We start from the raw sequence: 26,338 nt of genomic DNA on the forward strand, positions 1-26,338 counted from the left end.
ACACCGTTATCCCGTCTACCTCAACTGCTGTTAAAGTTGCTGAGATAAGACCTTGAATCCACCAGACCAGGGTCAAAGTGGCCTACACTGATCATGCCTGCTTACCACACCCGACGGAATCCCCTGAAGCTCACCTTAAAAACCCAAGAGGCACCAGCTGACAGTGTTTACTACATATAGTGTTTTCTTCAGAGACAGTGGGTTTTCACACAGAGAAATTGTTTTTCCCTCAAACACCTAGGAGAGGAAAGAGCTACAGCTGCAGGACAACAAGAAAAATGAAGAACCTACTTTAGGGTGACTACCCACTACAGTTTTTTTTTTCACTGCGAAATTCACAGCGGTTTTTTTTCTGCAGGGGTCTATGGGACTTGTAATGTTAAAATCGCAGTCGTGCAAAATCGCGATTTTGCGCGATCACGATTTTAACATTACAAGTCCTATATACCCCTGCAGAAAAAAAACTTTGCGCATTTCGCAGTAAAAAAAAAAACTGTAGTGGGTAGTCACCCTAAGACTGTGTTGTGGGTGGTGTGATTATGCTATACAGTAAATTTGGACTTGTGCCAGTAATTGTGATAAATGTATACAAGAAGCTAGAATGGGTACACCCATCACAGAAACATTAGTGTAACATACTTACTACATGGGCAAGGGGAGACAAGTAGGGGGTTGCACATACAATAAAACCACTTACTACATGTGTGAAAAAGGTTCACAGATCATATGCTATAATCCAGAATATTCAACTCCAGTCCTCAAGGCACCCCAACAGATCATATTTTCAGGATATCCTATAATAAGAACACCTGTGGCAATGTCTGAGGCATTCACAAGAATAAGATCACCTGTGCAACATTGAGGAAATCCTGAAACCATGACCTGTTGGGGTGCCTTTAGGACCGGAGTTGGGAAACACTGCTCTAAAGCATGGATAGACACTGATGGAGAACGGGATACACAGACTATACTGAAGTCTATGGGGACATAAACCCCTAAATTAGGATAATTGATAGTGATCACTCGCTTATAACCTAAGGGAGGAAAATGTGGTACAAGGACATAGAAAAATTAATATACTTTAACTGCTATTGCCTCTCTGTTATCAGCCAGAAAACTGAAGTATAATGCAGTCTTCTCTACTCACACGGTTGTAATTGGATACCAAGATAGCCCAACTTACATTCCAACCCCCTTTTCTGCTCTTCTCGTAGAAGGTATAGCAAATTATTTCTCCCTTAGCTCTTTCTCCAAGTATTAACCAATAGTTATGAGTCTGTGATTAAGCCAGCCCACACCGTATAAGGTTGTTAGTATTTCTTTTTACACTCACTCTGGTCTTTGGATATTAATCCGCCCTTGTCTGTACGTACATAAAATAAACACCATTTCCTGAGGAGATCCTGGGTGTCTTGTCAAGTGTCGTATAACATCACCATATAGTCATTCATGATAAGCAAAGGGAAAATTTATAAGATAAAGCATATTTCGGTATATTTATCCACTGGAAATCAGATTGAAGATGACAAATTCTATTGATCTATAATACATAATCTATAATGAAGGATAGAAAGAAATACAAAGATGTGCTGAAAGCTACAATATATGAGTAATCACAGTTTAAAATCAACCCGTCAGTATCCATGACATGTCTATTTTACCATGAAATGACACGCTGGAGCATCTTTTCTTAGAACTCTGCATTGTACTTTTCATCCTGGAAATGTAGGAATAAATTGACAACACAAAAAAAAAGGTTTGGTACCGTGTTAGCCAGTAGAGCAAAGTGTGATTGTTTTCAGTGGGAGATATGATACCTTTCACTGGCTAATAAAAATACATGATGTTACAGCAAGCTTTCGGGTGGTTATTATCGACCCTTCATCAGGCTAACGAAACTGGTTTGGATGGGGCACAAATATAACACAAATGCAGAGACGACACCCCTCTTGATTTAAGTCCCATTTACACACAATGATTATCACTCAAAAGCAGTCTTTTGAGCGATAATCGTTGTGTGTGACTGCACTGACATCGTGCAGTTTTTGTTATGCCATCGCTCATCGTTTTCTTTCAGCTTGCTGAAAGAAAACGATGAGCCTTATCAGGGATTCACAGCGAGATACAGCTAATATTGTTTCAGCTGTATCCTGCTCCCTGATCACAGGCCGAGTATGAAGAACAGAGCGGTGCAGCTCTGTTCTCCATACCCCGCACGGAGCGCTCGGCTGTATAAGAGACGGGCACTCCATGCAGAAAACTGCTGGATGCAGAAGACAAGCGGGGACACCCCGCTTGTGTTCTGCATCCTCCGCTGGGAGCACTCGGCTGTATAATAGCTGGGCACACGGAGCGGGGAAACAGCCGGAAGCAGAAGACAAGCGGGGACACCCCGCTTGTGTTCTGCATCCTCCGCTTGCAGCATAAGGTGGTCGCCCATCTTGAGCGATCATTTTGCGCTGTAAATGACACAACGATTGTCGCTCAAAAGACGCTCAAAAGACATCAAGCGCTGCAAAATATGTTGGCGCTATACAAATAAAAATGTTATTATCTTTTGAGCGATGATCATTGTGTGTAAATGGGCCTTTAAATAAATGTTCACTAGCAGAAATCTGAGACGGTCTCGCACTCAAGACTTAAAATAACACTAACTATTAATCTCTTTTCTCAGGTTGTTCAAAGCCTTGGGTACGAGACAGTCTCAAATTTCTGCGTGTGAACATTTATTTAGATCAAGAGGGGTGTCGTCTCTGCATTTGTGTTATATTTGTGCCCCATCCAAACCAGTTTCATTAGCCTGATGAAGGGTCGATAATAACCACCCGAAAGCTAGCAGCAACATGATGTATTTTTGTTAGCCATTAAAAGGTATCATATCTACAAGATTACTTGGCTTCTCTCACTGAGAAGCACCAAAAAAATTCTAAGAAACGATGCTTCAGCATTGTTTTTTTTCACGGAGAATACAAGTATATATTAAAATAGACAAGGTCAGGAGAGCTGAGCGTTCCTTAGAATGACAGTTACAGCTTATATGACATCTGAAATAGAAGAAGCATATTAAGTAAAACAGAGGAGGACTTGGAGAAGAAGGCAGAATATAGCACCCTTGTGATTATAGGGGTTTAAGTGGAGAGTAATTGGGGGAACATAAAAAAAATCACTCATATATAAAAACTAATGCAGCGAAGAAGTGGAGCAGTTGTCTAATCAGATTGCTTCTTAGATGCTCCATCCTGGCTTTGAAACACGATAGCTGTAATGTGATTGACTTCAATGAAATGGGTCCTAATGACCAATGTTACAGCAGCGTTAAATACTATTGAGGACCCATCCTCAGAATTAGTCATCAATAATTGATTGCCAAGGATCTGCCGCTCGGGAGCCAAGTCTATCAGCTGATCATCTGGCCCGTTATCAATAGGAGCAAAGCCGCTTATTGACACTTTTGGCCCCACAATTGGGTTGAAGCCACAAGTGTATAGTTGGCTTTCCCTCCCATTGAAATCAATGGGGTGCAATCTGCCTTCGAGACTTAATGCTCCGACCTATGTCTGACTATGTCCAGGATTATATGATCGCCGGGGATCCCAAGCGGAGGGTCCCTAGCGATCAACTATCGATGACCTACTCTCAGGATAGGTTATCAATAGTATTTGCACAAAAAATCCCTGTAAATAGGATCAATGGGAGTCTGACCTCACAGCCCCGCATCAATAACATGTCAGAAGATATTTCTTGCTACAACTTTTAAACCACATTTTGCCATGGATGCCAAGATGAGATGCCAGCCTTCACTTTATAAATTGTGCTCAAAAGAGTTAAGCTAGAATGTGCATTAGTTTTTATACATAGTCTTGCTTTCCAAACTGTACTAAAAAGGATTGTTCTTGCCCCTCTTTCCTTGTATCAAATGCGTAGCAAATATATAGTAAACAAAAAGTTTAAAAAAAAACAAAAAAAACCTGCAAATAATGAAAAAAAGGCCTTTTTCTTATAAATGTCTCATAGCAAAAATGTTGCCTCTGAGGAAAATCACAAAGATTATAAAGGTATCCTGATGCCGTGTAAGTGTATTGTATACACAATGGAGAGAGTCATTTTGAAGGTTGAACTATGAAAATCTCACAGAGGAGGTCCCCCATGGACCATGCCAGTCTGGAATGGAGCAATGCAAGAACTAACTGTTTAGAGTCGAGAGCAAAATAATTATCAGGGTCTCAGCTTCAAGATGGTCACTTCTCTGATGTTTTCCTCGTCGCAGTATAGGGACAAAACATGGAAAGGCATCTAAAGAAAAGGAATGGTTATCCTTGAAGGAATCCAAATACAGTATGGGAATTGTCCTGAAAAATTTCCAACAAACACATCAGTTTATTACCAAAAACTTAAAGGGATATCCTCAAAATTGACTTATCACCTATCCACAAAATAGATGATAAAAGCCTCATGTCCCCCTCTCCTTCTCACTGCGGGCAACCTGAGCCTGCAGTAAGGGACTGAATGGCGGATCGAGCATGAACCGCAACGTTCCATTCTTTTTGATGGGGCTGATGTAAATAGCAGAGTACAAGTCCAACTGAAAATGGATGGAGCGGCACCGCACATGCTTGAATGCAGCACCATTCAATCTCCATTCTCAGAATCGTGGGGAGCTCACCGCCAAGTCCCACACAGATAAGACTTTTATCACTTATCCTACGGATAGGCGATAAAAGTCGATTTTGGGAATAACCCTTTAAAGGAGTGATCTGGAAAAAAATGTATCACTTCCTCCATTTGTAATGTATATGAGAGAAATAGCAGTGACAATAAAGGGGTCATCCGAGATGTTTTTTCCTCCCTGCCAGGCTTTGTGTACATTATGTGGACATGCTATCACTGCTGCAGTAATGTACAAAAAGCGTGGCGGAGAGGACTACAGTGGCAGCAGGTAGTGGAAGACTGAGTAGGTTTTATTTTTTACTTTACAACATTCCCTGCACGAAAAAAAAATAAAAAATTAAAAAAGAATCTCTTGCATGCAAGTTTTATTTTTTCTCCTAATCTAATAAAAGTCAACGCAGGTCATGTTGCGACTCACAAGTAGCTACAACTGCAACCGGCAGATCACAAGAAAACCAGCTGTGTTGGACTTCTTGCAATCTGCAAGACAAGTCGCAATAGAATCTGCATTGGCTTGTTTAGATTTGGAAATCGCAGGGCAACACTACAATGCATGTTGCAGCCAAAGTCACCGTGCAGCCCTGGCCTCACACGGGATTTTTATCATTTCCATTCCTTCATTGTACTACGTGGCTGACTCTCCGTATCATACAGGCTCTTATATGTGGGGTAAAAGTCAGTGTCTCCATGCATTCCTAGGAGATTCTCATGCAGCATCTTACAGAAACCCATAGAGAGAATTCTAGTCCACACATAAGAGCCTGAATGATTTGGCGATACATAGTCATGTTGTACAACGGAGGAACGGAGTTAATAAATCAAATAAGGTGCTGCATAGAAAAAGTTACACACTACTATATACCTCACAAATGGAGGAAACGATAATATTCATTAAAGAAGCGCTTTGAAAAAACTTTTAATAATTGGAAGTTCTACAAGGTTAGAAAAGTATGGCTGCTTTCTTTCAGTAAGAGCACCACGCCTGTCACAAGTTGTCTCCGTTATTGAAGTTAACCCCATTGAAGTGAAGGTGCAATATCACAAGAAACCTGCAGACAAATGTGGTGCTGTTTTTTTTTTTTCCTTTGAGCTTTCAAAAGAGGCATCTATTACTAACCCTGACCAATCGATTGGCCCTTTTAGGATGTTCATAAACATTGGTTAAAGACACAAAATAGCTGCCTCCACCGTTCACAGGTAATCGATATGGCAATACCTTTGAGTGCACATATTGAAATGTACTGATGGCTTCAGAATTATTTGCTTGTTACAGCATAGCCACTTATTTAGCTGCCCACATTTACTTCATCAGTCCCTTTCCAGTCGCCGACCCATAAGGTCTCATTCACAAAAAGATCAGCCATTATGCGCCATTGCAGAATCAGGACTCTGGAGACATCTTGTGGCCATCATAAGGTCATGCAAGAAAGCGGCCAGTAAATAAGGCACAGAAGCAGAAAATATGTGCACCGATGATCCTCAGATTGCCAAGGAACTCCAAACTACTTCTCCTGCTATGTAGGTTGCTTTCACGTTCAGGTTGTCATCCAGCTGTATAAAATCTGAGAAATAGAACAGATAGTCCGTGAGCAATACTGAAGGGATATAGGGTTGGTACAAATATTTTAATGAACAAAAATGGAAAAAGTCAGGGAACCCCAATACACACAACTTAGTGGGCGATCCACTGAAATTGGCGGAGTCAGACGACTGTCCTCTAAGGCTCTGTTCACATCAGGATGGGGGAGCTGTGTTTGGAACTTCTGTTGCTGAACTGAGTTAAAACTCCAGATAAAATAGCGCGACATGCTGCGATATTAAGGAAACGGAGCGGACCTCATAGGACAGATTTGTTCAAGCAGTGGATCCCATTTTCCTGCTTCCATAACATTAGGAAAATGGAACCGACAACGCTGATGTGAACACAGCCTAAAGCTGGGCTTAGATGGCCGTAAACGTAAACCGCTGCAGGGGTCCCACAGCATTTTATAGGAGTTTTTACAGCTATGGTGCCAGCTGCGACCCTCCATACTGCCACATATGGCAGCAAAATTATACTGTGTATAACAGAGTATCTCACACACGTTGTCATGCGCAGAGCACCTGTTTTTTGGTTTTTTTTATAATTTCCGTGCCGTCATGCTGCGTTTTTTTTTGCGCTCACATATTAAGCAATTCCGAAAAAATTATTATAAAAACTGCGTAAGGCAATATAATGAATTGCCTGCGCATTACTGCCTATAACTTGTAATACGCAGTAAACTGAGCCCAGCCTAATATATACGGGAACCAGAAGAGCGATGTTAAGAATCATTCCTCTAATTCACATGTATACCTGAGGGTAAGGCCGCATGGGGTGGGACTGCAAGTTTTCACAGCAGATTTCACCTTTTGCAAAAGGAAAGGCCACATGAGGCCGGTCCGCTAATGAACAGTGGCAACATTTCTGTTGCAGATTTGGTTGTGAAAATGCAGCGGATTTACCACAAACTTTATGATTTGCATTGCGAAAATGCACTGTGAAAATCCACAGCATAAATTGACATCCTGTGGATATAAAACGTACGCATCAGTTTCTGCGGTGTGAGGCCCAGATGCACTTTGATGCGGCTATAAATTTATTATGTAGAAAAAAAATGCAGCAAACCCTTCAAGCTGCCAAACACATATGGGCAGATGTTCCACTGAAAGCGAGATCTATGGCAGTCTCAGGGCCATTCGCTTTAGGGTAAAAGGGTTGTCCCACTTTAATTTTTTTTCAGCTGGCCATGCAATAAAAACAAAAGAAGCCATACTCGCTGTCTTCTTATCGGGCAAGCAGCAAAACGGCACACCCAGACTCTGCTGACAGTGGGAGTTTGGTTACTGTTGCAGTATCACCACTCGTTCTTCTAGCCTCAGAGTTCACATCCTGAGCACCATGATGCCATGAGTTCAGAACAGTGACGCTGTAGCCTCGAATGTCTGTAGTGATCACCTGACTTCTGCTGTCAGTACATTTTGATGTTTCCCAGGGAAAGAAGACAGGCAACTATGGCTTCTTTTTTTAATTTTATGGCATGATCAGTCATTGAAAGAAAAAAAAAAAAAAGTTTAACCCCATAACGCTATAGGACGTACAGTTACGCCCCGAAGCGTCGGGGTATGTACGAAGCGAGATCGCACAGCAATCTCCCTCCATGCAATGCTGGCGGTGGCTGTTTCTTACAGCCAACACCCGCCAGCAACAGCTCCAATAAGCTGCGCAGCTCATGTTAATCCTTTAAATGCCACAGTCAATTCTGACAGCGGCATTAAAATCCTCCGGTTGATCTTCGGGGGTTCCATACGGCCTCCCCATGATGAGATTGCAGGGAACAGTGTGGGTGTCATGGCAGCCAAGGGCCTTTTTAAAGGCTGTCATGGCAGAAAGTTGGTCAAGCAATGCCCGTGGGGTGGCTTGATAGAATACCTGCCCGATCGCAGTATGATGTAATGCTGTGGCATTACATCATAGTGAAAGGGCAATCAAAGCATTGGAAGTTGTTGTCCCCTCTGGGGACTAAGAAAAATAGTAGCAATAAGATTAATAAAGTTTCACTAATTAAAAAAATAATAATAAACATTTATTAAGTTCACCATAATTATAATAAAAGAATCAAAATAATAAAACAAAACAAAAAAATACCCATTTAGCATCGCTGTGTTCATAAAAGTCCAATCTATCAAAGTAACACATTATTTACCCCGCACGAAAAACGTTATCAGAAAAATAAAATAAATAAAGAACGCCAGAAATTAGCTTTTTTGGTCACCCGGTCTCCAAGGAAAAAAATGAAATAAAAAGCAATCAAATAGTTGTACGTATTCAAAAATGACCAACGCAAACTAAAGAATGTTCCACAAAAAACGAGCCCTCGCACAACTATGTTGGCGGAAAAATGAAAAAAAAGTTATGGCTGTCAAAAGATGGCGGCAGAAAATGTAAAAAAAATTATATATCTTTGAAAAAAAATAAAAGTAGTACACCCCAAAAGAAAACAAACACTATATAACTTTGGTATCATAGTAATCGTACTGACCCATTGAATAATGTTATCATTTCATTTTTGTTGCAGTTTGTGTGCCGTAGAAACCCGACGAACCCATAGATGGCGGAATCTCAAAAATGGGGGGGGGGGGGGGGGGGGGGAAGGGCCATGTCCTTAAGGGGTTAAAGTCAGATAACCCATTTAAGTGGTTGGAAGATTTACATATCTACGTGTGATCAAGTCAAACCTGCATCAGCTCCAAAATCCAGTGTCCCCTTGCGATGTTGCAGGCCCAGAAGTTGTGCTGGATGAAGAGATGCAGCTTCCAAAGCTTCCTCCACTGTGCAACCTGCTGGGAGAAATAATCATTGCTTCAGCTACAATGGACTCTAAACAAAGTTCGTGTTAGAAATATTATATACAAAAGGTATTGTAGAACATTAATAAAGTCTTCCACTCTCCAGCCTGAAATGGCTGATAACAGAGGACAATAGCTGAAAAGGTCCCCTTGCCACATGTAAATAACTTCATTCTTATGTCTTTAAAAGTCCCAAAACAAAATCAATACAATAGTAAATAACAGTAAAAGCAAGTAAAGGAATTTTCCAGGCAGGACTAAAGGCCCTTTTACATGCAAAGATAAATCACTTAAACAGCTGAACTAAGTGAAGGAATTGGCGACATTTTTGCATAAAATTACATGTACAAATAACGGCTCTATTTCCTTCATTAGCTAAATTAAAGTTTGTAGGAGGAGAACTAGTTGTTTGCTCATGTGGGCATGTGTTTATGCGAGGAATTATCTGGCCAGCAGGATTCCATTGTCTCCTTCCGGCAGAATAAACAATGTACTCAAAATACTGAATGATTTCCATTCAAATGGAGCGAATTTTAAATGGCCTGATGACCATTTTTATGCTTGTTAAAACCAGCGCTAAACAAAAAATGTAAATGAATAGTGCACGACTTTCGCGTTTACATGTAATGATTGTCGCTCACTTTCGGGCCTTTTCAGCGAATTTTGAGTGATAATCGTTGGTTGTAAAAGGGCCTTTAAGAGGTTGATTACCCATCCTCAGGATAGGTCAGCAATATCAGATTGGTGGGGTCTGCCGTTCAGAACCCCTGCTGATCAGCTGTGTGAAGTGACCACAGCTCTCTGGTAAGTGCAGTGGCCACTTCACTGCATACCAGGTACAATGCCATAGTGCCCGATAACGCAGCTTAATGCCATCTACTCGAATGGGGCCGAGAAGCTATACGCCAGGTCACAAATGAATGTCACGGGCCTGAGAAGAGGTGCTTTAACCTTGTCAAAAAGGCTGATCAGCAGGGGTTCTAATGGGTGGACCTCACTGATCTGATATGACGACATACCCTAAGAATAGATAAGCCTCATTTACATGCAAAGATGATCACTCAAAATTAGTTCAAAAGAAAGTTTAAGTGACAGTTTTAAGCAATCATTTTGCATAAGCTACTAATGGGCACTAATTGCCATTAGTAGCTTATTAACTTCATTTGCATGTATTGAGAGAACAGCAGGCAGTCTGTTCTCCAAATACATCTCCTTTGTTCTGCTGTGGGCTGCATGCTAATTTCAATGTTATCAGCGCTCCCCACGGAGAACTCAGCTTGCGGTCCCTGCTTTTGGGGGCCATGAATTTTATGCTGACTTGAAGTGAACAAAAAAAATAAATGCATGGTGGGCATGCATTTATATGCAGCGGCTATCGCTCAAAAGCCATTGTTTGGACGAATTTTGAGCAATAATCATTGCGTGTAAATGGAGCTTTTCTCAGTCCTGGAAGACACCTTTAAATGTAGCCATTTATGTGTATGGAGGACTATATGAAAATGGAGTTCATCTTCCTGCAGATTATACAAGTATATCATACAGCAAATATAAACAGGCATTCAGAAGTGCTTAGCTAGAATAAATAGATTCATCTTGTTTCACATGCAGCCAAGTAGCACCAAAGTTTCTGGCGGCTGCAAAAATCCACAAACTTGTTAAAGGGGTCATCCCAAGATTTAAACGTAACCCCTGTCTTCAGGATATAGGTTAAGGGTTTGATTGGTGGGAGTCCAACCAACAGGATCTACTGATGAGAACAGGGATCCCCTGTATGAATGGAACAGAGGTTGAACATGTGCACTGCTGCTCCATCAACCCCTTTAGTGGCACGCCCCGAAAATCTCCTTACTCCAAAATTTGAAAATTATTTTCCAAAATTGTTATAATGTATTCTTTCATTACAAAAAAAAATGTTGCAATGTGATTGTTGCATTCCTTAATACTTGCGAGATTAAATTGCATTGTTGACCCTTATTTAAAAAGCCTGCCCTGTGAGGCATGACATGGTAATAATAAGCCTGCCACTGAAGGGGTTAATCTCTATGGGACTGCTAAGGAGAAGCAGAGAATAACCGTCTGCAATCTCAGACAGTCACATAAGGATGAATGGATCAGCAGCATCGCTCTTTTCATATAGGGGGACATGGGACCCTTGTTCTTGTGAATAATTCATAACTCCTCTTATGGAGGCATTAGGGCTGATTAGCAGTTAGCTAAAACTTATGTCTGTAGACTGATATTACACAATATGCATGTTATGTCATGATAGTATATAAAGTTATCATGGTTCATCATACAAGAGTTTAATATTGTCCGAACCTGCAGATTTTTGCCGGGTTTGCCAACAATATAATGTGCAAGGGGATAGTCCAACTTTCCCTTGCCACCTGGGCAAACAAGGATGCCAACATGATCAATCCATTCTCCTTGTGAGAGAAGCAGTGCTAGAGGTGTCTGGCAGCAGCTTATCCTCTTCAAGCTATGGTAGTAAACATTCATGCATGGCCGCACCAAGCATGTATCTCAACAGGAAGTCAATGGAGGTATCCCTCAGCCTTTGGTTTACTAATTGGTAAGGATACTCTCACACATGCACTTTTTACCGTAGTGGTAATTGTTGTAGAACCCTCCCATTGATTTCAATGGGGCCTCGAAGACCTGCGCTCGAACGTGGCGTTTTCTAACGCCGCAATTTTCAAGCGCTGCCTGCTCTATTTTTTTGCGTTTTCGCATTTTTTAATACACCTCATTACCCATCACAATGACGGGGTGTGTTAAAAATCACCGTCAAACGCAGTAACCTGCATTCAAAAAGTGGTGTTTTGCCGGCAATTACCTATATAAGACCTCATTCACATGATGTATTTTTGATGCAGATTCTGTGTTGGAATCTGCCATTTTAGCACTGAACTGAATGCTAGAGATATCCATGCTGTAGTTCATACAATACGGAAAAAACTGACATGGACATCTTTGACGCGAAAACGGCCTTGCGCTACCGCATGCACATTTGACCCATTGACTGCGGCTGAATCTGCACACTGAGTTCTAGCCAGCATTTGCAGGGAAATCCGAGGCTCATCCTTGGATTTCTGCTGCAGATTAAGTGTCCGATCCACGTCGGAAAAATCTGACATGAATCTGACACTTAAACCGCATGAATGAGGCCTGAAAAGTCAAAGAAGGTGAGCAGAAAGCTACATAAGAAGGGAATAGATCACAAGGCCAGCCTGCCCGTGGCATTACAAGCCAGCGGTCGATACAGGATTTCATTTAACCCCGGCAGCACAATCAATACAACATAGAGCGCAAACAGCAGGGAGTCACTTCTGTATATGAGGGTCAGTGGAGAAGATTTATTTTAATTACATATCCCCATGCTTACTACAATAGCATGATCTGCCATAGAGATCTATTGTCCTGCTTACCGTATGGGCCCAGAATTCTACATTCCACCCGCTGTAGTATGAAGTTACCTGCCTCACAATGGTTTATGTGCACAATTATAAATTTCACATACCTGTAGCTTCATGAAAGTGCCGTACACACATATCCATAGTAGCAATGCTACCTGCTAGAGTGTGAGTTCCTTGAAATGTAAAAGGCAAAAAAAAAACATTACCAGGCAATCTTGAGACGCTGATCTCCGCAATGTATCCACTTATTTTTTCAGATTTGTTTCTACATTGTTTAGTGTCTGCAAACCATCAACAATAAGGTTATTTTTTAATTCTTTATTAAAGCGACCCTCTGATTTCGATACAAAATTCTGTCTTGGAACCAGAGGAGAAGGGGAATACATTAACCTGCAGTTGCTCTTTTTGGTGTGCCTCTGATCCGCCGGTTCCAGGTGCTGCTTTTGGCTATCCAAGATGGCTGATGAAGTCTTCAAATTATCTAATCCTACAGTGCATTAGACTACTAATGAACTATACCTGCTCTCTGATTGGCCAGAGAGTGCTGAAGTTATCGGTACTGGCCAATCAGAGAGCAGTGCAGCGTGTGCATTAGGTAGTCAGGAAATGGCTGCGGCCACCTTAGATGGCAGAAAGCAGGCTGCAAACTAGCAGATTGGAGGGGCGGCAAAGAAAAAAAAATTGCAGGTGCAATACCCCTGCCCGCACTGGTCATGGGACAGAATTACCACATGACCATCAGAACATCTAGATTAACCCCATGTAGACATTTGCTATATACGTATGACTGATAACGGGTGACTAAGCATGGAACGGGCTCAAGAGCTTAGCCTGCTCCTTCTGCAAGTGAGCGCCGGCTGTAAAATACAACAGAGGCTCGGCTGCAGCGAGATCTGGGGACGTTGTAAAAATTTAAGGTTTTTTCAAAGTAAGGTGGGAAAAATGAAAAATAGCTGTGGAAGGAAGGGGATGTCCGTCTGGGCAACCACCCCTCAATATGTTCTACTATGGATATGGACATTATAGTGGGTGGATCCCTTCTATAAGCCACAGCAAAGAGAAGCTCCTGTTCTAGGCACATTCAGCAAGAAAATGTATTACATGGACCGTATAGAATACAGACACTGAGCATCCTCATTCCAAGAAGCAGCGATGTTTAACAACTCACCAGCCACATAAGCATTGAAACCATCTATCAATATTTCTTGCTGACCCAGGGTGTGTCTGCCTGGTCCAAGCCCCATGGCCATGATGGCATCTGTCACTAGGACCAGACCTAGAATGTAACAAGAGTATAATAATTCCAATCATTTTACAAATCCCATTGAAGAAGGCCATAAAGAGCACACGGCACAATGAGTCATTTATTTTTTCTATAATGTGACTTCTTGCCTGTATATTCCAATTATACTCACCACTGGGGTGGGCACGATGGGCTATCCTTAAAGCAGCGGGATTAGTGTGTATTCCATCTGCAATCATCCCATAATACACAGTCCTCCCAGCTGGAATCTGATCACTTGTTAGTAAACCCACAATCCCAGGGTCCCGGTGGTGGAACTGTAAGAACATGGTGAAAGATGACCATTTGCTAATGTGTATCGATAGAAGCATTATATAGAACACTGAAATTCCTGATAAGAGGGAACAACAGATTACAATCAAATGTGCAGCTATTGGAAACAAGATATGATAAAGGGAATTTTCAGGAATAATACGCTGATGGTGTGTCCTTAAAGGGAATCTGTCACCAACTAGAAGCACCATAAACTACGGGTGCTTTTACACGGGACGATCTGTACCCGACAGGCCGTCCAGTGATAATCTTTCCCTTGCAGTTGATAAGGGAACACGTCTGCCTGCTTTCATGGAACTATTTGTCGTTAAGTTGTTTTGCATGCAGAAACTGAACGACGAACGAGACGTAAACAACTTCTCGTTCGACATTCAGTCGGCGCAAGCGTTTACGCTGAACGATAATTGTTCAGATTCTCACTGAATTCCAGGAATTTGCACAATACTGTTCTGTGTAAAAGCCCCTTCAGTTATGGTGCTTATAGTTGAGGCAACTTGGAGTCCGAGGAACTGTGTCTCATATTCACCTGGTCCCCCCGTTCCTGGGGTGTCCCCCAACAAAGGCAGCACACACATAGCCATCTTGACTCTTTTTAGAAGGCTATAAGTACGCATTACCATAAAGATAAATAATAATAATAAATAAATCTTATTTGTATACCACCAACGTATTCTGCAGAGCTTTCAGGTAATTTTTTTTTAGTACCCCCACCAAGCTGGATACTCATTTTACCGATCTCGGAAGGGTAGAAGGCTGAGTCAAACTTGAGTTGGCTGCCTGAACCATGCAGGGATTGAACCTGCAACCTTCAGGTCATGAGAGAGAGCTTAGGGCTGCATAAGAATAGGAATGGGCGCATACTCCCTTCTGAAGAGTCAAGCTTGCAGTGCGCTCGCTGACTTTTCCAAGAGATACTCGTCTGGTTCCCAGTTTCTGTGGTAGGACATTCAACTTCACCCGGACCCCACGTTACCTAAACTATAAAGAACCATAACTTAGTTTATATCCATACTGTTCACTTAGTTTATATCATTTATAGTTGGTGACCGGTTCCCTTTAAGGGCCTTTTTCATGGGCCAATAATCGGACGAATGAAAGTTTGTTCTCGATTATTGTCCAATGTAAGCAAGGCAGCAATCAGCCGATAAATGAGTAAACACTCGTTTGTCAGCCGATTAAGTCTCTTAAGGTCCATTTACATGTGCCGATGATATGCAATCAAATGTTTACACAAACATTTAGCCAACAAACAAATGGATCTTTTATGTAGATGTGGAAATTCTTGTTTGTTGGCAGCTTATTCCATCATGTAAATAGGGAATGTGGTGCGACAAACATGGAAACAGAAGTGCAAGTAATACAACTGTTTGGACAACCTTGCCCCCTGTGTACATCCTTTAAACAATTGGCTCCTTATATTGTCAATTAGCGATTCTAGGTCTAAAAAGACCCATATGTGGTCTAAAAAATTGTTTTTTGGTAGCACGGCTCCATGTAAAAAGGGGATGTGCTGTTGACATTATACAAACTGTATGGGACTGAACAATTGTATTAATGGCTGTTACTTTATTATATTGTCGATCAGTGCTTATTCAGATAGAAAAGCTAGCCATGTATAAATACCCTCAGGATAGACCATCATGTATGAACAATGAGGGTCTGACCCCTGGGACCTCAGCAGGTGACCGATGATTGGTGGCCCTTGCAGTGTTTATCCAGGCCCCCCAGCTTGTCTGGTACTGCAGCACAGCTCCATCCAATACCAGCCAGGGCTTCACGGACAAGCCTCAATACCTAGATAAACACATCCTCCCCCCTCCCCAATGTATATACTGAAGCACGTTAGAGGACATATGACGATTTACATACCGGCAGCATGGCGTTAAAGAGATGTGTAATAAACGAAGCCCCAGAATTTACAGCACCTTCAGCCTGAGACAAATTGGCCACAGAGTGACCTAGACAGAGGACATGACACATTTTATAGGACAAGCATTTCTTATCAAATCCTGACACGTGATTGAAGATGCATGCACACACCTAAGGAGACACATATCCCACGCTTCACCAACTGTTTGATCACCTCCCCACTCTTTTCCATCTCGGGGGCAATAGTGACAATGCTGACTCCATCCAAAGTTCCATAGGTGTTCAGGAGCTCTGAGAAACCCCCCACACTGAAAGACCGCAGACAGCGCTCTGGGTGGGCTCCCTTCTTCTCAGCGCTAATGTATGGACCCTCCAGATGGATACCTGATGGGCAATGAAGATACAGGCACTCTTTAGCAACATAATCATTTCCAGACTCATCATTAAAAGGGTTGTGTGAGATTAGAGAAAAAGAAACAGCGTCACCTATAGGCTGCCTCTGGTATTGCATCTCAACACCACGGAAATGAATGGGGCTGAGCTGCAGTATTAGAAACAACCTGTGGCACCATTTTTGGAAAAAAGCAACCTTGTAATTCTAATTCTGTAAAAATTCTTTCAACTAGGTTTCAAGAAACACCAAGACTTAGGGCTAATGCCCACAACCGCATTTCTGCCACGTTTCACGAGGCGGAAATCTGCAGCATTATGTCGCAGCTATTAGGTTCTATAGAACCTAATAGCTCAATGTTCACGCTGCAGAATTCTACCGTGGAATTCTGCAGCGTGAAAGAAACTGCAGCATGCTCTAATTGCCATGGGAATACGCGCGGCCGACTTCCATTGTAGTCAATGGAAGTGGGCCGTCACGCTATACTTCCACTGTAGCACAGCGGAAGTATCGCGTGATTACTAGAGATGAGCGAATGTACTCGTTTCGAGTAATTACTCGATCGAGCACCGCGATTTTCGAGTACTTCAGTACTCGGGTTAAAAAATTCGGGGGGCGCTGGGGGGCGGGGGGAGGCGTGGCAGCGCGGGGAGTAGCAGCGGGAAACAGGGGGGAGCCCTCTCTCTCTCCCTCTCCCCCCCACTCCCCGCTGCAACCCCCCACTCACCCACGGCACCCCCTGAATCTTTTCGCCCGAGTACGGAAGAACTCGAAAATCGCGATACTCGGGCGAAAAAGGGGCGTGGCCGAGTACGCTCACTCATCTCTAGTGATTACGCGTTCCTGCCCACTGCCGGCCGCATCATCCCGTACTGCTGGCGCGTCACGCGCTATACTACGCATGTGCGCCGGCTTGCCAGGCTGGATGTGCACAGTGGATCCGGAGAGGTGAGTATGGGGTCTTTGGGGGGGCGCCATGACAGACTCCGCTGCGATATTCCGCTGGCGGAGTCCATCACGGCTGTGGGCATGAGGTCTTAAACAGCAGCTGCACTTTCAGCTAACTTTTGACATGTCAAAAGAGACACACCAAACGTATTGATCAGTGTGGGCCTGCTGCTGAGACCCCCACAGACTGCTAGAATGAGGAGGTTGCAGTGCTCACCTGAGCGCTATGCCCCGGCAGCTGAAGATGGCTGCATAGATGTGTATAGCGCTTTAAATAAATCTCTATGCAGACCATCTTCAGCTGCCAGAAGGAGCCAAAAAGCAGCAAAGAGTGCGAAGGGGGAACACCTCTAGAGCTTAGCAGGGGACCTCCACTGATCAATACGTTTAACATGTCAAAAGTTAGCTGAAAGTGTAGGCACTCTTCAAAATTTAACCCTGGTTGGTAAATACTGACCTAGGTAAAGAACGAGTTTACAGTAGGTACAATATGCAAGTACCTTTTACACAGGCAGAGAAGCAGGCGTTCTAGGGTGCGTTCGCACATAGCGGAATTGATGCAGATTTCACCTCTTCAGGCTTTCACCCATAGCAGACTTCACCCCTTCAATTGAAAGGGTGAAATTTGCTGTGGATCTGCCTCAAAATCTGCACCAAATGCAGATCCCCATGGCAAAATATGCTGCACTCTTAAACACAAATCAATGAAAATAGCACTCGTTTATAGTCTTTACATAGGCCGATGCCACCTGTTTTGAAGAATGATGGTGGTCTCCAATATAGTACCCCGTTTACCCAAAAATAAGACAGGGTCTTATAGAAATTTTTGCTCCAAAAGCTTTTAGTTTTTTACATGTATAGCTGCCTGGACACTATTTAAATTGACTTTTTTTATTAACTGTAACTTGGGTGTATTTTTGGAGTAGGGCATATATTTTAATCATCCTCAAAAATCCTGAAAAAAAATCACGCTAGGGCTTATTTTCGGGGCAGCTCTTATTTTCAGGGAAACGGGGTATCAGCAGTGTTGTCAATACATTCCCGATTCACATGGGGAGATGCGCTGCGAAAAATCATTATTTCAGCAGCAGAAACATCCAATCAGCTGACGAATGGGCGTTTGGTTGTATACCAGCTGATAGTTGCCCTGTTTAAACATGGTAAGGATTGGATGAAAAAAAGGATTCATGATACTCTGCCCGTGTAAAAGAATCTTTATATGTATGAAGTATTACCCAGCACTCCGGCTCCTTCTGGTCCCCCATCTTTTACAGAAATCTGTGGAAGCACCTATAGACGAAAATTGTCATGTTAATACAAATTATTCCTATCAACATTAGATAGAGAATTGTATTAAAAAAAAAGAAAAAAAAGAAAAGAAAAACACCTCCGACTATCTGCCTTCCCTAATGAAATCAGTGAAAAGCTTGCAGTACAGCTCTCTCCACTGAATCTATAGAAACTACAGAAAGAGCCAAACAAGCAGTGCTACAGACACTTTAAAATCACGAATATAGGTCATGAATTTCCCTGTTCTTTTGAAAGGTGAGAATCTTGGAGATCAAAGTTATATGAAATATATATATATATATATATATATATATATTTTTTTTTTTTTTTTTTTTTTTTTTTTATTACACACACACTGTAATATATACACCCTTTGTCTTCAAAATAGCATCAATTCTTCTACCAGGTTTCCCTGAAAATATGACCTACCCCAAAAATAAGCCCTATCCTAATTTTCCGAGAGGGGTGAAATATAAGCCCTCCACTAAAAATAAGCCCTAGCTACACTACATGAAAAAAAACAACAACAACAAAAAAAAAAAAACACCTTACCTAGATGCGCCCGTCCCCATCCTTCTCGCTGGTCTCCGGGAGTCTTCCGTGTCATCCAGAGCGCTGGAAGAGTATTCTCTTTCTGAAACCGTAGATTGAATACCCCGCCTCCAGCAAGAGAATGCTGTGATTGGCTCAGGACCACAGCCTCAGACAATGACAGCAGGCGCTCGATGAGCCAATCACAGCCATTCAAGAGGTCATTCCCTGAATGGCTGTGATTGTCTCATCAAGTGTCGGCTGTGATTGGCTCAGGACCGCAGCCACAGCCAATCACAGCATACTCTTGCTGGAGGCGGAGTATTCAATCCATGGTATCAGAAAGAGAATACTCCTTCAGCGCTGAGGACGACACGGAAAATTTCAGGAGCGCCTGGAGAGCAGCGAGAGGGACCGGGACAGCGCCTGCTAGGTAATTATTAAGACACCCCCCAAAAATAAGAAACTGTACCTCTTTTGGGGCAAACAATAACATAAGACAGTATCTTATTTTCGGAAAAACACGGTAGGTACACTTGTACAGTCAGTGATTTTGTAGGATTATAATCAGGTGTATGATTAACCAATTATACCAAAGAGGTGATAATGATGATGATGCACAAAACCATAGGTACCGGGGAGCAAAAAAATGGTAGCAGGTGCTCTGAACTGAGGAGTCAAAAGGTGAAATATTTGGCTGTTACAGAAGGCAGTTTGTTTGCTAAGAGTAGGAAAATAGTGAGTGTCTGCAGGCAGCAATGAAGCAAGATGGAGGCTCAGTAGAAGTCTGCAGCTGCATTTCAGTAAATGGAGTTGGGGATTAGGTTAGAATGAATGGTGTCCTCAATGCTGAGAAATACAAGTAGATACTTATCCACCATGTAATACCATCAGGGAGGCGTCTCAATGGCTCCAAATTTATTCTGCAGCAAGACAACGACGCCAAACATCCAGCCAATGTCATCAAAAACTATCTTCAGTGTAAGGAAGAACAAGGAGTCCTGGAAGTGATGATATGGCCCCCATAGAGACCTGATCTCAACATAATCCAGTCTGTCTGGGATTACATGAAGAGACAGAAGGATTTGAGCAAATCTACATCCACAAACGATCTGTGCTTAGTTCTCCAAGAGTTTTGGAACAGCCTTCCTGCCAAGTTCCTTCAAAAACTGAGTGCAAATGTACCTAGAAGAATTGAAGTGGTTATGAAGGTATAGGCCGGTCACACCAAGTATTGATGTGATTTCGATTTTGCTTTTGGTCAGTCACTTTGCGTTTTATTAAGTGACAGAAAAATCTATGAACGTTTCTATTTTGGAAAGCATTCTTAGTTTGCAGCATTTTTTCTACACCTGCCTAAAACTTTTGCACAGGACTGTGTGTGTGTATGTATAGCTCATGTAGTTGCAATATATTCTGGAGCATAGTTTATCACTACACATTAAAACAAGATCAGGACACAAGGTCAGGTCCAACGCCCACATGCCGTGTTCTGGCAGATACCCCAGGATCAATGTTCATGAAACTAAAGTGTGTGTTAAAGACCATAAAGTCACAGGATATTTCCTGCATGAAGGCCAAAGATCACTGTTCTGTACACCAAGGATTATGTATACTAAGGGCTCATGTCCATGGGAGCGGAATCCCACCCAGCCCACGGCCAAGGACACTGCTTACCCATCCGGGTCTTCTGCAATTTTCGCCTTTGCGGATGTGTGCAGAAGCACCAGCACGTGCGGTGCCACACATGCGCAGTGGAATTTTTTGTTGTTTTTTTTTTTTAATCTCCTGATTTCCCGCAGGATCCACGGCCTATCCTGCTTCTATTGACTTCAATGGAAGCCATCTTGGTGGGTCCAACACTAAAATTATTCTGCATCATACACCCTTGTATGTGAAAGCTCTCAATCTCCGTATGCATTTGCATTGTTAGACCTTTAACCCCCTTATGGACATGGCCTACTTAAGGACACAACGATTTTTGGTGGATTTTCATCTTCATTTTTCAAAATCCATAACTTTTTTTACTTTTCAGTTGTCGTAGCCGTATAAGTGCTTGTTTTTTGCGTGGCGAACTGTAGTTTTTATTGGTACCATTTTTGGGGTACATTGACTATATTGTAAAACTTATTAATTTTTTTATGATAGCAGGGAGAGAAAATGCATCAATTCTGCCATAGATTTTTTGATTTTTTTTTTACAGCGTTAATAATGCAGCATAAATGACACAATACATTTTTTTTCTGCGTGTTGGTATGATTACAAGGATACCAAAATTCTTATTTTTTTTTTTAGGTTTTTCTACTTTTCCGCAATTAAAACCCTTTTTCTGGAAATCTTTTTTTTTCTAAATCGCTGCATTCAAAGTCCTATAACTTTTATTTTTCCAAGGACGGAGCTCTGTGAGGACTTATTTTTTGCGAGACGAGCTGTAGTTTTAATTCGTACCATTTAGGGGTACATACGGCTTTTTTAAAAATCACTTTTATTGCGTTTTATTGGAAACAAAATGCTAAAAATTAGCATTTTGCATCAGTTTTTTAGTTGTTTTTTTTTAACGCTTTTTGCCATGCAGGAAAGAAAGTGTGTTCAACTTATTGTATGCGTCGTTACGGATACGACGATACCAAATATGTGGGGTTTTAATTTTTTTTTTTTAATTATGGGAAAGAGCACAAAAAAAGGGGGATTTGTTTTCCTTGTACTATTTTTATATATAATTTTCTTTTTTAAAAAACACATTTCATGTCACTGTGTGGGACTTGCACCATAGCACCTATGATCGCGATGATAAGGCATTGTAGGACTTCTGTACTGCAATGCCTTATCGCTTGTATTAGCGATCACAGGCACTGGCAATGCAGGACGCCGGTATCTGTCATCCTGTGGCCATGGTAACCTGTCGGGCTCTCCGCGATTATATTGCAAGAGTCCGATAACGTCACATAGGGAGCACACTCCCTCTGTGATTCCTTCAAATGCCGCAATCTATGTAGATCACGGCAGGGAAGAGGTTAACAGCAGGGGTCGTGTTCCGATGCACCCCCGCTATTGCAGGGGGAGCCCGGCTATCAGTGACAGCTGACTCCAGCTGCCGGATACCGCAAGATCTCGCACTATCTCCAGGGCGTAACTGTACGCCCTGTTGCGCTAAGTACCTCCCTGCCAGGGCGTATAGTTAAGCCCTGTGGCGGGAAGGGGTTAAAAACGGTTATACCTTGTAGTAGACGGATGGAGGTGAAGTTACAATGGTCGGACAGAAGGAGGTCACACCATGCGGCAGGATATCGTGAGCCACCAGAGAAATCCCTCGTCCCGTTTCATCTGTTTCCTGGGAAAAATCCACACCGAACCCCCCTTAAGGAAGAAAAAAAAAGGGAAAGGGAGAAAAAAAGGTTTCATAAATCACAAGCTACGGACGACAATAGAGAAGAAGACTGCCTCGTGAATAGTCAAGACGAAGAACTCACTCATCGTAATATCGTTGTGATGTTCTACTCCTAGTTCTCAATGGGAACTGGGACAGAATTATTAACTTGGATAGATATATGGGTTTTATGTCAAGAGGTAAAGAAGAATGTTCCCATTCAGTGACAGCAATCTGTGATCTTGAACATGGAGACAAATTGCTCCATAAAGTTTTCATTGAGCAATTGTTAGGTTATGCCATCACTTCATGAATGGTGGGGTCTGACCTCTAGGACTTCCACTGATCCTGAAAATGAAGGGGCTGCAATGCTCATGTAGTTCTGCGGCCCCTTTACCATTTTTCCATGCCAAGTACTCTCCGTGCTATGGGCATTCTGCAGATTTTTGCAAAGCTGTATGGCCGGACCACCACTGTGCAGAGAAGACGTAAAAAAGGGACACAGCACTACACAAGCACTGCAGCACTTTTGTTCCTAGGATCAATCAAGAGTCCCAAAAGTTGGCCCCCCCTCTGATCATAAAGTAATAGCATATCCTAGTAATATGTCATCACTCTATAAGATAGGGACAGACCATCAATGCCATGGGGTTTACCTATTAGGGCTTATTCACACGAACGCATTTGCGTAGCATATTGTATGCATAAGATGTGCATGTGTAATATGCAGCCTATAGATTTCAATGGGTTCGTTCAGATGAGTGTATTTTGCGTACGCATTTCATTCGTGCAAAAAAATAAGCATGTTCTATTTTCGTGTGTATTGCGCACGAACGTAACAGATATTAAACTAATTTAACTTAATTGCCCATTGAAATCAATCTGGGTATACTTGCGTGTTTTTTGGGGGTATTTTTGTGCATGCAAATACACAACATGCATTGCAAAATATACAAAGCCGCACATGTGTGCACAAAAACGGGATGCTCATTGTGCATAAATGCGCTTACGTCCCTGTGAGGTTGACCTTAGGCCTCCCTCACACACACTTTTTGATCGCACCAAAGTGCCATGTTTTAAATCGCGGCGCTTTGCTGCGGCTTACTTTTCATTTTCAGCAGTTCTCATCATTGATGAGGAGCATTAAAGGAGATGTCCCGCGCCGAAACGGGTTTTTTTTTTTTTAAACCCCCCCCCCGTTCGGCGCGAGACAACCCCGATGCAGGGGTTAAAAAAACCACCCGCACAGCGCTTACCTGAATCCCGGCGGTCCGGTGACTTCAATACTTACCGCTGAAGATGGCCGCCGGGATCTTCTACCTTCGTGGACCGCAGCTCTTCTGTGCGGTCCACTGCCGATTCCAGCCTCCTGATTGGCTGGAATCGGCACGTGACGGGGCGGAGCTACACGGAGCCGCTCTCTGGCACGAGCGGCTCCATAGAAGAAAGCTGAAGACCCGGACTGCGCAAGCGCGGCTAATTTGGCCATCGGAGGCCGAAAATTAGTCGGCACCATGGAGACGAGGACGCTAGCAACGGAGCAGGTAAGTATAAAACTTTTTATAACTTCTGTATGGCTCATAATTAATGCACAATGTACATTACAAAGTGCATTAATATGGCCATACAGAAGTGTATAGACCCACTTGCTGCCTCGGGACATCTCCTTTAAAAGACCAAAAATAGAACATGAACCACTCGAAAAGCGGGGCGCTGAAAAGAACCGCGTTCAAGCGGCTGTATGATTGGTCCTATTAAAACCAGCCATACAAGCCAACGGTGTACAATCTCACTATGAGCCCCCTCTGGGGTGGGACTTACAAAAGTCGCCATGTAGCCCCCTCTCACTGTACATCAACTAATGAGAGCCTCATCTAGAAGTCACCCTCTTACCATTGATCTGCACGTCAATGAATCCTGGAGCAATAATCCTCCCCTGGCAGTCCACCTGCGCATCAGCCGCACCTTTTTCATCAAAGAAAAGTTTTTCGGGGTTCAGAATCTTCCCTTGTCGCACCCACAGATCTTCCCTATAGGAATAACGGACCAAGAAATGACATTAGTTACACAAGCTTGACGTACTCCTAGTGATACCCAGAGTCTATCGCCTTATTACCGGGATTCACAGAGTAGAACCAAGCCAGAGACACAAGGCACAACTTACCTCCGGCCTCCATAAGCAGGGACAATGGTGAACGGTGACAATCTCTGCAGTGCGGTAGAATATATTGGCGCTCTATAAGCAACCGGAAGTGAGGCTAACCACATACGTAAATACACGCAATCAAGTTTTCTTAAGGCACCTTTAGGCCGACTGCACACAAACGGATTTGCATTGCAGAATCCGCGGTCGGTGTCTGCACCGCGGATCCGTAGGAAATACTATTCATAGCATGCTATTGGAAAGCGCTTCTTCAAACACACCTGTGGAAATGAATTGCGATCTCCGCAAGCGGAGGGAGAAAAAAAAAAATCACGTCCACACAGACGGCTACCATTTATTGTCAATTGCGGAAGACATGCGGCCCATCCGCAATTGACATTGTAGACTGGTCACGGATTCCACATCATTGCCTAGCGACGGCACGGGAAAAATAAACATTTGAAAAAAAATCTGTACTGAGCATGTCAAACAATGGCTCGCCACAGCCATCCGCAGTACAGATGAAGACGCCAAAAGGTAGGTACGCAGGGTTGCCAGCTGCGGAATCCGACCCGTTCATGTGCAGCCGGCCATTCACAGACAACTAGCGTTCAGATCATCGCTCAGAAAAGTCGTAGAAGTGTATGAACGCCAGTCGTTTGTCTGCTTTTACACACAGCGATGGCGTTCCATTAGTTGTTCGCCAAGTTATTGTTCCTACAGGGAATATCGTTCATAGAGACTTTGCCATCTGGTAGAATGATGGACGCTGAACGACAATCGAACGGACCCCATTATAGTCAATGGGTTCCAGTTGGTGCCGTTCCAGTCTGTCATAAAACAAATCCATTCGGCCAGTAGATTATCCTTTCTTGCTCTCATAACGGAGCAGGAAAACGGATTCCCCTAAAGCAGGTGTGAGCGAAGCCTTAAAGGGGTTTTCCACCACTTAGATATTGATGACCTATTAATCCCAGCTGAACGGGGAAGCAGCGCTTGGGTGAGTGCTGCAGACTGCAATGTCACATTAAACGGTCACATGGACTTTCTGAACTGCAATACCAGGCACTGCCACTATGACATGTACAGCGCCATGCCTGCAATATAATGAAGACGCTACAGCACTCGCCCGAACACTGTTGCCTCTTCAGAGGATCTGATATGGATTCCCTATTGATCTGATATGGACTACCCCTCCTGACGAAAAGTCATCAATATCTAGGTCATGGATAACGTATTTAAATTCACAGTTGTTTTTGCCATTCTATCAGACTTTCCAGACTATCAGACACCAGGCTCATAGAATTTTACTGCATGCAGCACATTTCTGTCAATAGAAATTGACCATTTACTCCCCAAATTCAAAGCCTATTTAAGGCACAATCACCCTTCATCCCATAAAGCAGCATCCATAGTGACATGCCTAGGGAGAGTTGTTACCATAGCAACCAATCAGATCCCAGCTTTGATTCCTGAGACGCTCAATGGAAAATGAAAGCAGCGTTCTGATTGGTTGCTAGGGGCACCTGCTTCACTTTTGATTGGACTAGCGCTGATGACCCTCCCCCACATAACTACAGCCCTTAGGTCACTCACCATTGTAGTTTATGGTCTCTGAGGATCCGGCAGTTCCTGAATTGGACGATGGGGGCGTCAGACACGGACTTATTAGAAGGCATGGCTGAGCGTCAGTCTCCCTGCTGTGTAACCCTCTCCTTCCCTCATCCTCCCAATACAGACTTTCACTCGTAGAGTAATCCGAATTAGTCAC

The 26,338-nt window shown here is 42.9% G+C and overlaps 1 protein-coding gene across 2 annotated transcripts; it reads right to left on the minus strand.

The window, feature by feature from the left end:
- Positions 1-1,917: 1,917 nt before the first annotated feature.
- AMDHD2 (amidohydrolase domain containing 2) lies at positions 1,918-26,338 on the minus strand. Of its 2 annotated transcripts, none has more exons than XM_066576437.1 (11): positions 26,164-26,338; positions 24,318-24,454; positions 22,275-22,414; positions 18,472-18,526; positions 16,069-16,281; positions 15,898-15,986; positions 13,868-14,012; positions 13,621-13,728; positions 12,557-12,625; positions 8,926-9,027; positions 1,918-6,230 (listed from the first exon to the last, which is right to left on the minus strand). In XM_066576437.1, the coding sequence occupies exons 1-11, from the start codon at positions 26,244-26,246 to the stop codon at positions 6,148-6,150; spliced, it is 1,224 nt and encodes a 407-aa protein (XP_066432534.1). In that variant the 5' UTR covers positions 26,247-26,338; the 3' UTR covers positions 1,918-6,147. The 2 variants fall into 2 exon arrangements, with proteins under 2 accessions (XP_066432534.1, XP_066432533.1); XM_066576436.1 differs by having other exon boundaries at positions 8,926-9,030.

The sequence above is a fragment of the Eleutherodactylus coqui genome, chromosome 8 (genome assembly GCF_035609145.1).
Source record: "Eleutherodactylus coqui strain aEleCoq1 chromosome 8, aEleCoq1.hap1, whole genome shotgun sequence".
Taxonomy (NCBI): Eukaryota; Metazoa; Chordata; class Amphibia; order Anura; family Eleutherodactylidae; genus Eleutherodactylus; species Eleutherodactylus coqui.

What these genes read in the sequence shown, in the direction of transcription:
- AMDHD2 (XM_066576436.1), bottom strand. Translation starts at nt 26,246, where the DNA reads ATGCCTTCTAATAAGTCCGTGTCTGACGCCCCCATCGTCCAATTCAGG. An exon ending in TCTTTAACGCCATGCTGCCG is followed by an intron (nt 14,013 to 15,897) that starts GTATGTAAATCG and finishes ATGTTCTTACAG; the next exon opens with TTCCACCACCGGGACCCTGG. An exon ending in CCATCGTGCCCACCCCAGTG is followed by an intron (nt 13,729 to 13,867) that starts GTGAGTATAATT and finishes GTTACATTCTAG; the next exon opens with GTCTGGTCCTAGTGACAGAT.